The sequence below is a fragment of the Semicossyphus pulcher genome, unplaced genomic scaffold (assembly GCF_022749685.1).
Source record: "Semicossyphus pulcher isolate SPU_LCO1_2020_fin unplaced genomic scaffold, fSemPul1.0.p SCAF_11, whole genome shotgun sequence".
Classification (NCBI taxonomy): domain Eukaryota; kingdom Metazoa; phylum Chordata; class Actinopteri; order Labriformes; family Labridae; genus Semicossyphus; species Semicossyphus pulcher.
This window is the reverse complement of record NW_027211615.1, coordinates 4,180,898-4,196,978: the sequence shown is the minus strand read 5'-3', so window position 1 is coordinate 4,196,978 and position 16,081 is coordinate 4,180,898. Positions and strand designations below refer to the sequence as shown.

Genomic DNA, 16,081 nt, shown 5'->3' with positions numbered 1-16,081 from the left:
CTTATTAAAAGGTGCAGATGTCATTTGGTAACGATCGATCGATCGTTTTGATCGCTACGTCATTAATAACGTCCCTCGTTCACACGCGCCTCACGTGCTGTTTTGCGAGAGAAAATATTTAACTTTTGTAACTTAATAAAACAGACTGCTGATGAGGGTAGTCAACAAAGCAGACAGATAGAGGGGGCGGGGCCAGCAGCTGTGCAGAGAGCAGAGGTACAGGTGTGTTGGGGGAGTGAAGCAAAGCAAAGTGATCAGATTAAAGTAGATTGTGAATTAAATCTTAATACAGTGAAGAGTACAGGGGCGCACCCCACAGTTTGAGAATCACTGGCCTAGATACATTAGAAAATAGCAATTCATTAATTTTTCAAAATATTGATATGTGCTTGCCCATTTAAGGGTTAAACCAATGACTGTATAAAGATGGACGACCCGTCTCCATCTACTCTCATTGTACGAAATTGAAGCCAAAACACCCGCTAAGCGGGCACTGATCAGGCACAACATATAATTATATATAGTAAACACTGCATGTTGAGTTTTTTATTCGTATATCAGTATGACTTTAGTTGGATTTTAAAGCCAAATAAACACCTATGGGCAATTTAGAGTCGCTAATTAACTAGAAACCGATAAACATGCCAACAGGTGAATAAGGGGAGTCCTGGCATTTATTTAGTATCACAAGCACTGATCTCCAGTGATAAGGAAGTGTTAGAGCCCGACTCTTAGACTTTGAGAAAACAGGAAACGCACAGGTACATAGGACATAAAATACATCTGCTTAACAGCAGAAATAACACCTTTATTATCAAACAGTTAGTAGGAAATAATATAATTTAAGTGATGAAATGATGCAATAAATATGTGTTGGATGTCACAGATTTTGTTTCCTTTATTTTCACTAAAAATGACTTTACACATGTAGGTCACAATATAGGCTTGTATATTCATTCGACAAATGCATGGCATGGTTTAAGTTTTTTTTTTTTTTATTATTTTAAAACCAATTTAGAGGGCAATTTAGAGTCACCAATTAACCTAATGAGCATGTCTTTGGACTGTGGGAAGAAACCGGAGCACCCGGGGGAAACCCACGCAAACGCACGGGGAGAACATGCAAACTCCACACAGAAAGGCCCACTCCATCCGAAACGGGATTCAAACTAGGAACCTTCTAGCTGTGAGGGGCCAGCGCTAACCACTACACCACCGTGCAGCCCATCAAACATTAGATGTTGATGGTTGCTCCTACTTCTTAAAGATGGACCTGAAGGTCTTCCTGATCCTTTTGAGGGTGCGTCTGAACCAGCCGACCTTCTTTACTTTGGTCTCAGGCTGGATCTCCACTTCCTCAGTGGTCTTGTCCTCGGGTTCATCAGTCAGGGAGGAGGTCGTGTTCTGGTCCAGGTGAAGGATATTATCTGGTCCTGTTGTCTGAGACCAGGAGGGCTGCTGATCGTCTTTAGGTGCTGTCTCCTCAGTGTCAGTCACATTGATTACCACGTCAGCACAGGAGCTCTGAGGGAGGCTGTCAGACAGGAAAGGATGCTGCAGAACCTCCTGGGGTTTGATGCGCCGCTCTGGGTCCAAATGCAGCATCCTTTTAATCAAGTCCAACAACAGACAGTGATCATTGTTCTGTCTGTTTACCTCCATCAGCTCCTCAAGATCATCAAGACTCTTGAGCCAGAGGTATCTTGTGTCTGCAGGTTGGAACCCTGAGTCACACTCGAACTCCTCTGGTGTCTTGAATCTCCAGCGCTGCGGGCCATCACTGTCTGGATAGAAATAATAATCTGTGTCCATCCCCTGGTCCAGCACATGGTCTGGTGGCTGGCCTTGAGTGGCTATGATAAAGCTCAGCACATCATAGTCCATGTTGCCAGGGTACAGAACGTATCCCACTGCCAGCTCTGCAGCCGCCAGGCCCAGAGACCACATATCAATGGCCTCATTAAAGGGAATGTGCAGCGACACTTCTGGTGCTCTGTACCAGATGGTCTGTACACAAGCACCAGGCTGACAAGCGTAGGTTGGATGCGCCAGGCCAAAGTCAATCAACTTGACTCTCAGTGGCTTCTTGTGGCGGTCAACAACCATTACGTTGTCTGTTTTGAAGTCTGCATGCACAATTCCCATGGAGCTCAGGTGGGAAAGGGCTGTGGTCATCTGATACAACACAGACCTCAGCTCTGTCATGGGGAGACACTGGTCCGGTTGTTCCTTTGTGTAGCTGTACAGGCTCTGATCCAGCAGCTCGAAGTTCAGGCAGATGTTAGCCTTATTGAAGAAGTAGCCATTCCACTTCACGATATTGCAGGTCTCTAGATCCAGAGACCGCAGCTTCTTCAGGATGGCTATTTCCTGTCTTGCCTGATGAAAAATATCAAGGTCGTTTTTGTTGACCTTGATGGCCACACACTGGTCGGTTTCGATGTTGCGGCATTTTTTGACAACACCGAAACCGCCCTCCCCGAGGGAAGCCTCCACCTTGTAAAGGTGTCCGAGAATGCTCCCGTTGGCTATCTTGAGGTCTTCTGATCCCTGCATGTTGAGTGGTGTGTTTGTGTTTGTGAAATGTGTGTTAGTTTTCTAAATGTGAAAGACGATCTATGGTTGCAGGAAGTTTGCTTGCTCAGGTAGAAGGTCTGACGTGCACTGAAAGATTCTGTGCATGCAGTCCTACTTATAAACTTTTGAATTCTATGACATCATCGGGTTCCTTTGATGGTGGCTTTGGCTTTAATGCATCAGAACATTCTAATTCTATTATGTGTGTGTGTGTGTGTGTGTGTGTGTGACGAGAACTGTGTTCTGATCCAAGAGCAGTTTGTAAAATAGTCACTAAAATATATAGAATTGTGAACACAGACACGTATTTTCCATTTTAAGTGTTGGTCAGTACTACTAGTGTACTAAGACTAGAAACTAGTGATTTTCAATTGGAATGATACTTTGTGAATGCAACACAAAAGCCTTTATATATTATAATGAGCTGAAAGTTTGCAGGGTTGTATGTTTGTTCTGTATTTGTCAACAGAGCTGTCAATCATCCTTTTGACAGCGTCAAATAACTAATTAAAAATAAACTTGTCAGAAAATGAACACTTGGACATAAATCAGCATGATAAGAACTAGCTATAATGATAAATACCATATTTGAGAAAAATATATTTGACGTGTATTTTGATTTTATAGTTTGACTCATGTCCCATCTGTTAACATGGAGGAGGCGGTCTTTATGACCTATACTGCAGCCAGTCAGCAGGGGGCGATAGAGAGGGTTTGGCTTCACTTTTAGGGAGCTGTCATGTCAGCCATCTTTTTACACAGTCTATGGGTTAAGCCAAATCATTCAGTTAATCCAGTTCCTAAGAAGTTGGTGAAATAAAGCAAGCTGTTCATGCCTCCTGATGATACAGAGAACCCAGACATGATGATGATCCGCTTTTCCTACATATTTGGAAGGGTGAAAATGCATTATTGTTTTGTAACCTCTCAAGTAATCCTTTGTGTGAAAATGAGAGGAAACCAACAGAAGAGATTTGAGTCATGTTGATCTGTTGATAATCTTAATACAGTCAAGAGTACTACATGTCCAACCCACTGGCTCATAGCTATCACTCTTCGAAAAACAAAGTAGAAAAAATATTCTGCAGTGCAGTGCAGTGTACGTTCTTTGATCCTTACAGTTACACTTGAACTACGTGCTGCGCTCCATCAAAGAAATCGTCCTCTATTCTTAGCATCTATCAAGTCAATTGTCCGTTATGCTTACACACACAGAAAGAGGATGAGCAGGCATTAAGTCAGCCCACTTGAAAGATGACTTGTGACTTGTGTTCGCACATCATTTGGCCCTTTGAACGCTGATCTGGAGTAATGAAATCAAATGAAACCTCATCAATCCCCCTGAATGGGTTTCAGCTCTATCAATCCATGTTATGACACCCTCGTCGAACACTTACAGTGTCCAATATGCTATTAAATGAACATGACAGATATGTTTCTTTTAATCAAATTGATTTATTAAGGCCTTTCACGACATTCCAGTAAAAATGATACAAGTCAGCAAGTTTAAATGGCTCGCCGATCCTCAAAGCTGCTCTGTTTCCTCTGTCTGTGTCAGGGTTCAGGCGTGCTCTGCAGGGTTAGCAGTTCACTATCCAGCAGTGAGTGAGCAGTCAGACATGATGACCCACTCAACACTGTCCCTCTGCTCCTATTGGTCATACTGAAGCTACTGTCTGATGACAGTCACAGGGAGGAATGTAAGTCCATAATTAGAAGTTTTATGGTTAATATGTCTGCTCAAAGGTCTCCTCATATCATTTACTCAAGTTTACAATGTTTGTAAGGATTTTGTGGCCGAGAGAGTTTTAAATATTAAACACAGAAGCCTGTGTTGGTCCTGATCTGGGCCTGAGGAACATTCATACTTGACTTAAATTTCAGGCTGTAGACTATTGTTTATCTTAGCTTTTCTTTTGCTAAATCTACTGACTCATTTTGGACTGCATTACTGGAAAAGAGAGTATCCCAATCTCACTTACGGTCACAGTGTGAATCATATCCAGACTTTCAACTGGAATGTGATTTCACTGGCAACATGATTCCTACACAGCGGTGTGTTCAACTGAACTGTGTGGTCTCAACATCCGTGTTTATTGAAGTTTTATCAGTTGGACACGATATCTCAAGAGCGCTTGGAAAGAATATTTTTATTTGGAAGAAATGTCCAATTAAACGGCTCGGAATTTGGGGTCAAAGGTCAACATCACTGTGACCTCTTAGATGCATTTTTTGCCATAAGTCAAGAATTAATGCACTTATTGTGATACATTCCCACATGTATAAGTATACAATGATCTGCTCTCGCTCTATGTTCTTGCCTGTCTTCTGAAATGTAATGTGATTTTATGTCTGATGTCTGAATATTTTGTGCTGATTGTTTGCTTGTGTGTCGTCCTTCACACTGTGATTTTATGTGTCATGTTTGAACAGTTTACGCTGCCTGTCTGCTTATGCCATGTCTTTTGTAATGTGATTTTGTGATGTTTTAACTGCTTGTGCTGATTGTCTGCTTAATATTGCCTTGTATTTACTGTTGTTTATCTGTCCTACTTTGCATGATGCTGCCTTATTGTCCCAAGCTTTTTTAGCCTGTTTAGCTGTTCCTGTTTTGCCTTTCCTGTTGTGTTTTTTATATGTTGTGTGTTGTATTTGTTGTTTTCATGGTCAAATTCACCTCAGGCCCAGGGACAGCAGTTTAAAATTTGCCTTTTGGCTAACACTGGCACTTTTACAGTGATGTTGATTAATGTGATGATGATTAATGACCAATTGTCAACTTTACTGTTAAATCATATGTCCTTAAAACACTTCAACATCTCAAGAACTCCTGAAATTTGCTGCTAAGTCCACTTGGAATCAAGGATGAACTGATCAGAGTTTTCAAACACACATTCACACATTCAAATTCAAACCTATGGGCAATTTACAGTCACCAATGAACCTAAAGAGCATGTCTTTGGACTGTGGGAGGAAGCTGGAGTACCCGGAGGGAACTCACGCATGCACGAGGAGAATATGCAAATTCCACACAGAAAGGCCCCCTATGTAAAAACCGGGATTCAGACCAGGAACCTTCTAGCTGTGAGGCAACAGCATCCAACCAATATTTCAGGGCCTCCACTGTAGCCAGATTGTAACACTCAACCTTTTTATTTTATCGTTCAACGCTCAAGGGTTCTTTTAGAAGAAAAGAAAACCTATAACCTTTTTAAACAAAAAATTTAAACTTTAAATTTGTTTGCGTTCAGCTGCGGGAGATGCCGGAACGGAGAGCTCGAATAATGTCATTTTAATTTCCCTCACAGTACATTCAAAAGTCTATTTTCTCATTACATTTTTTTCACAACTGAATAGACTGTGTAGTAAAGGGCAGCTGCAGACTCTCGCCTGCTCTCGCTCCCCAATTCAACCCTGCCGCGCCGAATCTCCCCCTTCATCTACGTCACATCCTCCTATATCACCTCGGCACAGACATACCTCTTAATTAGCACATACCCACATCCCTTTAATTTACAGTGGACAGTTTAATTTTCATAGCATTAAAAGGCAAAACAAACATTCTCACTCTTAGTGTCTTAGTTTTAAAACCTTCTAATGACCATTGATTTGACACCTTTTTTTTTCAATGTGGCTCTGTCACAAGATATCTAGATAACTGGTATTGGATTTCCAGGCCAAGACCTCTTCTGGAGCTGGTCAATGTTTACAGTCCGACTAGTAGCTCAAGACATGAGAAAGGAGCTTGCGTTAGAGATTGTGAACAGACGATTTTGACTACACTTGTTATCTACATTCATATGCATTTAATCGTTGAAAGATATTGGAGGGTGCAATAATAGCATATGCGTTCCAGTATTGCTCTTAGGCCAATCCTTTTTGAACTCTTTTGCTCTCAGCATGGACTCTTCTGCTCAAAAGTGATTGGTTAATACTTCCCTAACAACAAACTGAAAACCAAAAATCTTGTCCCTTATCGACAGATTCAGCATTCATATGCAGATATCTGTTTATTAAGTCTCTAAAGACCCTTCATCTAGTTGCGTCAGACAAGAGCTAGGATAGATCATATCCCTCCTGTATTAGCTTCTCTGCACTGTCTCTCTATGAAATCTAGAATATAGATTTATAGATATATATATATAGAACTCGTTGTTCCGAGCTAGAATATAATTCAAAATCCTTCTCACGTACAAATCTCTTAATGGTCAGGCACCATCGTAGATAGACAAGGCCTGCTTGTGGTACCTAAAAGTCTCAAAAGGTGCTTTCACACCTCACAGCTTTGGTCCGGACTTTCTGACTTTGCTCGGAAAGTCAGGTTTTTTTTGGACAGGTGTGAACAAGCATTCAAACTCTGGTGTGGACCAAACTACCAGACCATGGTCCACTAGAAAAGACGAGACTCGGCCCGTTTTCAAATGAACCACGGTCCGGTTCGATTCAGGTGAGAACATAATCTGACTTAAAGTAGTAAGATGAGGAGAGGACAGCGAGGGGAGCGACATTGAGACCCCAGCGTTTGTGTGCTACGACTAATGGTGCGTTCAAGTTGTACACGAAAGTCGGAACTTTGAGGTTACGTTGTTCCGAGCTCCAAGTTCCAACTTTCAGTGTAACCATCAATACGACTCTCACTCCCCAGGGTCCTAAAGAGGAACGGGTAGCCGCGCCTGTGCCTGTGACAATGGTGATCAGACCATTGTCTACAACCCTCCCAATATCATATCATAATGACTGATAAGTATTATAATTTATAAACATGACAATGTGGTAGATTTTCTCCATTTAGCAGTAAAAAAAATAGAGACGTTATTCTGTGTGTCCCCCCCCCCCGCCCGCTCTGAGATTAGGTTTGCCCACCTCAAACCTGTGTGTCTCTCTGGTCTCTCTCCCCTTGTAAGCATCAGGGAGTCGGATGGTGATACGATGAGATGAAAGGAGCAACAGCGAAAAATAAAGCCCAACCAACAATTCAAGATTGTTAGTTGGGCAAGAGAATAAAGATGTCTTCCCAACAGGAGGTATGCTACTGCAAGGGCTCCAGTTCCACCACTCACGAGTCAAATAATGTTAACTAAACGAAAGTTAGTCCTACTTTCTGCTGTGCTGTGTCCTAGCCAGCTGTAATGTAAGCTAGCCAGTTAGCCAGATTTCTAACCAGTTAACAGGCGACTTTGTCGTCATTGTTACAGCCGTCGGTGAGTCCCCAGTTAATAGGGTCGCTGGTTAATCCGAAGCTTAATATACACTCACACACCCTCTCCCAAAAGTTTTTGTTTTGTTTTATAAAAGATCCATGAAGGTGAAAAAAACAAGTTACTACTTTCAACATGATTTGAAATTATAACAAGTAATTATTTCTAAGGTGTATTGTTTTAATGTGTATCAGATCAAAGAAGGTGTAGAGAGACGGACTGAGAGCAGCGTTCCATTACTCAGAGAGGTTTCAGATGGGCAGGTAAAAATGGTCATGCTCTGACAAGGCACACAATTTGAATACAAAAAGTCAAAAAAGCAACATCAACATGATATCCTTATCATGATTTCCTGTCATGTTCACAAAACACTCCCCTGTGTGTCAATAAATACAATCGGATGACTTTCTCCTGAGGGATCAAAATGATCAACATATCTGAGACACCCTGTAAAAAGCTGGGACAGGACAAGCCAACTTCAGTAATAATATATATGTATGTGTGTGTGTGTGTGTGTGTGTGTGTGTGTGTAACAGATGGAGGAAGGTGAAAGTAACAGCAAAAGGGAAGACAGAAGGACTAGAGAGAGAGAGAGAGAAGGCACAGGTGACCAGGTAATGAGGTCAAAGAGATAAAATGTTGTTGTTAAGCAGGCTAAAAACATACAGTTGTCCATAGGTGTGATCATGTGATTTCCTCACAGAGAGAGACAGGCTCTGATTGTCATTCCAGACAAATAACAGTTTCATCATGTATGACTAGTGTTGATCAGGTAGGCCTTTGTTTAACAATGTTTATTATTGTTTATCCATGATTTCGAATAAGAATTATCCAATGCCCAAATTACACAAAAATAACTCACTGAGTTGAAATCATTTGCTGACAGCTTGGTCCCCCCCAGTTCAAAAATCCCATCTGTGCCCCTGCAATCAGAGAGCACTTTCCTCGCACATCATAACTTTTGGTCTGCTGGTAAAAGCTGCGAAAAGCTGCAAAACATTGTAACAATTTGTTTTTTGATTTGGATCAAACAAACTTCAGGTGTGAAAGCACCTTAAGGGTAGTATGGGAGGTAGAGCCTTCAATTATCAGGATCCCCTCCTTTGGAATCATCTTCCAGTCAGGGTCCAGGAGGCAGACACCCTCTCTTCTTTTAAGAGTAGGTTTAAAACATTCCCCTTTGGTAAAGCTTATAGTTAGGGCTGGCTCAGGCTTGGACCAGTCCCGAGTTATGCTGCTTAGATTGCTGGGGGATCTGACACACCTGTCTCCTGTCATCTCCTCTCTCTCTCTCTCTCTGTATGTGTTCATGTTCCATTAATGCATGTTACTAACTCTGTATCTTCCCTGGAGATTTGTGCTCCCTTGTCTCACAGGTTCATGCAGACAGTTGCTGCGGACCACCTGCTGCCATGGACCTGCTTGACTCCCACAGCAACAATTATGATCATTCAGTCCTAGTTGCTGTTGCTAATATTAGTCTTATTTCAACTATTATTATTGGAAAAGTCTCTATTATCTTTTATTTGTGTTGCTGTCTGCATGTCCCTGTCTGTCTGAGTTTGTCTCCATCTATGGAACTCTGTATGTCTCTCCCTCTATCCAACTTTGTTGGCCCAGCCAGTTGCAGCCGATGGCTGTTCACCAATGTGTCTGATTTTGCTGGAGGTTTCTGTTAAAAGAAGATATTCCTTGCCACTGTTGCAGAGTGCTTGCTCATGGAGTATCGTCTAGACGTGCTCTATATGTAAAGTGTAATGAGATCCCTTTGTTGTGTTTTGGGACTTTATAGTAAATAAAAATGGATTGATTTATTAATTATAGCAAAACCACACCATAGACATCTATGTTGTTCATGCAGCACTGTCTCACCACCTCTCTACTGCTAGTCCAGACCATGACTGGGTGAAGTCTGTATCACAAGTAAGGCTGTTGAAATAGGAAGGGAGAAATTTAGTGGTTTGAGGTCAAAGAAAAGATCAAAAACTAAACTTTCTAAGAAAAGCCCAACAGCTGACAACAACAAGGAAGACTTCAAAACATCCAGAGATATCCCTCATGTGTTTTCACATTCTGCAGAAAGTAGTTCAGCTCACCGAGGAGTGATGACTTTCAGAGGCTGCTGTATCGTCTTCCATTTGTAATCACAGCCTCAGTTGCTCCCCGGTGTCTGACGTCCTGGGAGGAAGAGCTACCATCATTCTCTGTGTGAGCAGCTTGTCCTTCATAAGATCCCTCCCCAGCTCTGCCAGCTCTCTCACTATTGATCCACAAGACAAAGTGTTAGAGGAAAGCTCCCGTCATACATCAATGCTCCGCCTCAGAACAGCTGATGAAAAACTGTGTCAGACCAGCTCATTCTTTCCCCTCATCCCTGAAGACGAGTCGCCCCAGCAGCCAAGGACATCAGCCTGTCCACCCCAGCGCTCCTCCAGCCTCCATCCACTTGAAGGATTGCACCAAGTGTCCCCAAAATCAGCCCACGCTGGTGATCATCTGTCTTCATTGGACTTGCAGTAGAGATCCTCAGCATGCGAAGATGAGACAAAGCTTTCAGCCATCCATCTTGATCTGTCAGGTGCTCTGACTTTCAGTGTCCGGCTGCAACAGCTGGTGACCAAGGACGGAGTGGCCTTCATGCTTCTCAGAGTGAGTGTGAGGGATGACGCTACCCGGCTCACTTCAATCTCTCAGATCCGCCTAGATGTCCAGTCTCTGGACTCCAACTCGGCCATGAGGATTGTAACTCTTCATTTATCTCCATCAGGTCAATGGTTTGTGATTTAGCTGAAACTTAGACCGGAAATTGTTTTTTTAGAACTACTAAAGCACAGAAACAGTAAATAGTTGTGCTTGTTGTCTATCTATATGAAATTACAGCTTATACAGGTATTGGTATTGTGACCACTCTACACCCTTGTGGCAGCATTTAGGTTAGGTAGACCTTCATATAATACAATTATTAGCAAGGCCACATGCATAAACAAGACTGCCTTCTTTACTCAGCATTTATGTTCGGATATAACTAAGGGCTGTTGCTGATTGACGCCACAATTGAACCGCATCGCACAAATTTCTTTGATCTTTGGATAAAACCTTTCAGACAGTACAGAATGGGCACTCATTTCTGTCAGGCAGGACGTCTAGTTCAAGCAATTCAGACACTCTTCACTTTACCAAAGATCTCCAGATGCACAAGTGTCTTACTTATAGCTCAGAAATGTAATGCATTATAATTTGTATATATGCCAATGTGTAGATCTTAAAGGGGACACATTTTAGCTATGCAATACATTTTCTAATATTCTAATGTGTTTTTCACGTTGGTTAAGTTTGTTTAGTTTTTAAAAAATTGTGTACATATTTTAATTTAATTATTATTTAGTTATTAATGTTTTGGAGCCTCTCCTTCCTCATGAATGAGTGACTGCATAGCGTGTGAGGCCCCACTGCACTGTCACTCCAAAGTTGTAGAAAACATGGCTGCTCTGGGATGGGTTATTCAGCCTTGTATGTATGAGCCAGAATCACCAGGAGGTATCAGAATGGTAAGCGGAAATCTTGACAACCACTTGACTACAAGCTAGTGCAAGTAGGCAGCCTGAGGTATATGACAGTGATTGACGGCGAATGACACCCCAAAATGTGTAACCCATGAAATAGTCCCCTAATGGATGGGTCAAACGACGCTTAGCTCAGGGGAAAGGAGTTCATTTTCAGCAACCAAAAAAAAGTCAAAGTTGACAGTGTTATTTTAACTCATACCATGATGGCGGAATTTGTAGCTGAGATGACAAGGAGTCACAGAAGTTACCGACGGAGCATAGCATCGCGCCATAAAGGGGGCGGAGATTAGCGTGTCGACACAGATATTGTTTTCCCATCACTGCAGCGGAGCCGAGGCGATAATTACCCGGGTCTACTGCAGAGTCATTTGACCCGGGTCTGAATGCCGATTGTAACCTTTCCCACGCAAAAAAGCTGGGTGTTAGCGGGTTGTTTGACCAGTGGGAAAATAGCTTTAGTGTCTTAACACACCGCTCTGCATGAACAACATGTTTGGAGGAGGAAAACAGACCTTGAACAGCCACTAAAGGTCTTTAAAACAAAGGCTAAAGAGACGTTACCTTGTATGTAAGTCATGACAAAGGGGATGAATCGATATTGAACATTTGCAGAATTACTCAGGAAAAACTTTGCATAACTTTTGGTAAGATATCCTACAAACAGCATTATCATTGCTTTAGGCCGTGTGTATCTGCAAAGCTTGGTGGTTGCAATGATTTTGGGGCAAGAAGCAGGTGAATCATTAAAACATGCAACTCCTTTATTGTCAGCTAATGCAAAGAATGACAGAAGAATTTAAAACTAAACAGGAACAGCGCTGAATTGGATTCTTTTCCTATCTTTGATTGTAAATTGATTTTCCAGTTGCCAGCCACACAAGTGGTGTGTGTGTGTGTGTGTGATATTGAAATAATGGCTGATAGATAGAGAAGGAATTCCATTTCCAAGTTCCTTTCATCCCAACGAAGGCCAAAGAGGGTCACATTTCCAGCACAAAAAGGGCCTTGCCAAATGATGCTCTCTCCTTATTAGAGGAGAAGACAGAGAGGGTAATTTCACACTTGTTTATGCCCCACATTCCCCCGCTCTTCTCACATCACAGTAAATTGATTTCACTCCTCATATTGAAGCTATCCTCCAGTTTCCTCCACTTCATGCTGAAATTAATCATGCTAATGTCCCCTCTAAGTGAAAAGAAAATTAATTTTCACTGCCATACTGATCTAACTAATAACGGGGTACAAGTAAGGAGAAAATGGGAAATCATTACTCAGCGGACATTATCTTTATTATTTGTACCCACTTCTGAGCAGAAATGAAGGGGCAGCCATGGAGGAAGTTAAGGCGGATACCTTGAAGTGTGTCTGACTTTCACCAAGATCCTGGAGAGAAAGGCATTAAAAAGGCAATTGGCCATTGATTGCTTGCTAATAGCAGAAAGAAAAGGGAAAGAAAAAAATCACTGCAACAAATTTCTATCTTAAAAAAAAGAAAAAGCTGACCCATTCATGCATGTTATTAAAGCCATTGAGCTGAAATCCCCTGTTGAAAGACACGGGATATGTAAGATGGGATCTTGGCAACCCGAATTCACCAAAGCCATAACTTATTAGCGTGTGTTTGACATCCATAAATCAAAATGACAGCCTGCTAAAATCCTTATTTGTGATCTGAAGCAAATATCCCTCCAGTGGAGAGACCGGATGCCTCGGACCTGAGCGAACGTGTCCGACCGAAGCTCTCATACATATCCTTTTAATTGATTAAAAACAATGCTAAATCGGATTTTGGAGTTTGGCCAAATTAATCTAAGATACAACTGATGAGGAATGGACCTTCGAAGCAAAGCTAAAGACAAGAACAAAGATAAAAACTGTGGTCAAAACAAGGACGAGCATCTTGCTAGCGAACATACAGTGAACATTAGCCACCACAAGGCTAATATGGGCAGCGACGCACAGAGCCGCTGGAAATTGAACGCGCCCATAGGACCCTCAACCCCAAGCCCCGACCGAACGAACTTCCCAGACTTGTTCTGATCCGACTGCTTCGGTTTCAGGACCGAGAAAAAATCCTGTATCTCGCTAAAAAAGCGAAAAGAAACATCACTTTTGAGGACACGAGAATCAGCTTTTTCCCTGATATGAGCCCCGAATTAGCCAGATGCCGCAAGCAGCTCGTCCCAGCCCTAAAAGCAATGAAGTAGAAGAACATCACCTGTTACCTCATCTACCCTGCACGACTGAAGATCCTGGATAAAGACGGACGAGTCCGCTTTTTCGACACAGCGGGAGATGCCCTTAAATTCCTCAGCGATCCGGCTTGAATAAGGAGGAAACACCGTTCATTACGGGATCGTTACATTGGCTTCATTTGATGGATTGTTCCTGTGTGCCCGGCTTTACCTGTTTGGAGTTGGATCGTATCTTTGCCCGGGCACTTGGGGTGAATTGGACCGCCTCATTCTTTTTCAAATTTTTAGTTTTTGCTCCCCATCAGTGTACCGGTGAGTGTGCCTATAATTTTCCTTTTAAATGTGATTGACTTGCAGAAGAGTGACAGCTCACAAGAGTTTGAAAGGCAAGTTTTTGCTATGGACTGTGTATTCACTGCTTTATTTTATTTGTATTTTATCTTTTCCCCTATATGACTGCTATAACTGTCCCCTGTTGATTAAATAACGTGTTGCGTTTGACGCACTTAAGGAGGATGTAGTTACATCCCGAGGGACTGTTGATACATACTTAACAATTTCCAGTCCAACACGTTTATTTCTCTATTACATGCATCTTAATGGTTGTGAGTCTGTGGGACGTTCATTTTGAACTGGACAAAACTTTACTCAATCATAAAAATAAAATGCGCCTCCTATCGGCCAATTTCTCTCCTTAACACAGATTATAAATTAGTGACTAAAATGATATCCAAGAGACTAGAAACTCGGCTCCCTCTGCTGGTTAACCCGGATCAAACAGGCTTTATCATAAATAGACTGTCTTCCAATAATTTAAGGCGATTGTTCAACATAATTCATCTTGCTAAAAAAAATAAAATGCCGAGTGTGGCAGTTTCACTTGACGCCGAAAAGGCCTTTGATATTATTGAATGGCCATATCTATTCTGTGTTCTGGATAAATTTGGATTCGTTGCTGTGTTTATTGAATTAATCAAATCTCTCTAGAAAATCTCCCAGAGCTAGGATTGTCACAAACGGGATTACCTCTAACCCTTTCCGCCTCTATAGGGGCAATAGACAAGGGTGCCCGGCTAGCCCCGCCCTTTTCGTGCTCGCTATCGAGCCCCTTGCGGAGGCCATCAGAGGCAACCCTAATATAAGTGGTTTTGCGGTCGGCCCAGATACGCACAAAATATCACTTTTTGCTGATGATATTATACTGTATTTAACTAGCCCTGAGAGATCCCTTTCCCATCTACAGAACCTATTAAACGTATACAGATCTTTTTCTGGATATAAGGTCAACCTTGACAAAAGTGAAATTTTGCCGCTCTCTGTATTTGACTATAATTGTATCAAACATAAGTTTCCTTTTAAATGGTCCCCTGGGGGTTTAAATATCTGGGTATTTTTGTTAAAAATCTTTTCAAACTTAATCTAATCAGCTTACTGCAGAAGGTGGGAGAAAATTTTAAAAAGTGGATGGACCTGCCACTCACCCTGCTAGGCAGGATCAATGTTGTTAAAATGAATATCATGCCTCGATTCCTGTATGTATTTCAGTCACTTCCGATCCATGTTCCTTCAACCTTCTTTTCTTCCCTTGACAAATTGATTAGACAGTTTATTTGGGGTAATAAGATTCCACGGGTCAGATTGGACAGATTAACCCTGAACTATGACGAAGGAGGACTGAAACTCCCAAACTTTAAAATGTATTACTATGCTGCCCAGTCCAGATTCTTGGCACAGATGTTTGATGATGGCCTTCCCCCTTCATGGCTTAACATTGAAAAGATAGAGATAAATGAGGAGACATCAACAGATTTACTGTATAAATGGGATAAAAAAACAGACAACCCTCTAATTATCCACTCAGTTCAAGTTTGGAACAAACTCCGTGAGCTGTTCAGGCAAGATGGATTTCTTTCCCCCAAAACTCCTTTATGGAAAAATAGACTTCTACCAATGCTTTTTCAGAATAGTAACTTCAGGTTATGGTCGGAGAAAGGTATTTGCCGCTTGGAGCACTGCTATAATGAGGGAGGAATATTTATGTCTCTTGAACAGTTGAAACAAAAATACGGTTTGACGAATAAAGATTTCTTCAGTTATCTCCAACTACGTGATTTCATTAGAGTTAACCAGAAAGGCCGGTGGGATTTACCTGCCATGTCTCCCATTGAACATCTGTGCCATAGTGCCCAACCTTTATTTAGAACTATCTCTAGGGTGTATAGAGCTCTTATGTCGACTTTATTAATGCCCGATATGGACAAATTCAGACTTAAATGGGAGAAAGACTTGGGCATAAAGCTGGATGGGCAATCATGGAGTGACTTGTGCAGAGATGGGGTTACCTCAACTTTAATCTCAAGATATAGATTAATACAATTTAACTTTCTGCATCAGCTCTATATTACCCCACACAAACTGCACAAATACAATTCCAATTTATCGCCCAATTGTTTTAGATGTGGTATGGATGAAGGAACATTTCTACATTCCACCTGGCAGTGCTGTAAGCTACGGGGGTTTTGGCAGGGGGTGTGTGACACTCTAT

General features: G+C 41.8%; 1 protein-coding gene across 1 annotated transcript; it reads right to left on the bottom strand.

Moving 5' to 3' along the window:
- Positions 1-1,254: 1,254 nt before the first annotated feature.
- Positions 1,255-2,556, bottom strand: LOC138585261 (homeodomain-interacting protein kinase 2-like). The gene has a single exon (XM_069657549.1). The coding sequence runs from the start codon at positions 2,554-2,556 to the stop codon at positions 1,255-1,257; it is 1,302 nt and encodes a 433-aa protein (XP_069513650.1).
- Between the last annotated feature and the right edge of the window lie 13,525 nt (positions 2,557-16,081).

What these genes read in the sequence shown, in the direction of transcription:
- LOC138585261 (XM_069657549.1), bottom strand. Translation starts at nt 2,556, where the DNA reads ATGCAGGGATCAGAAGACCTCAAGATAGCCAACGGGAGCATTCTCGGA.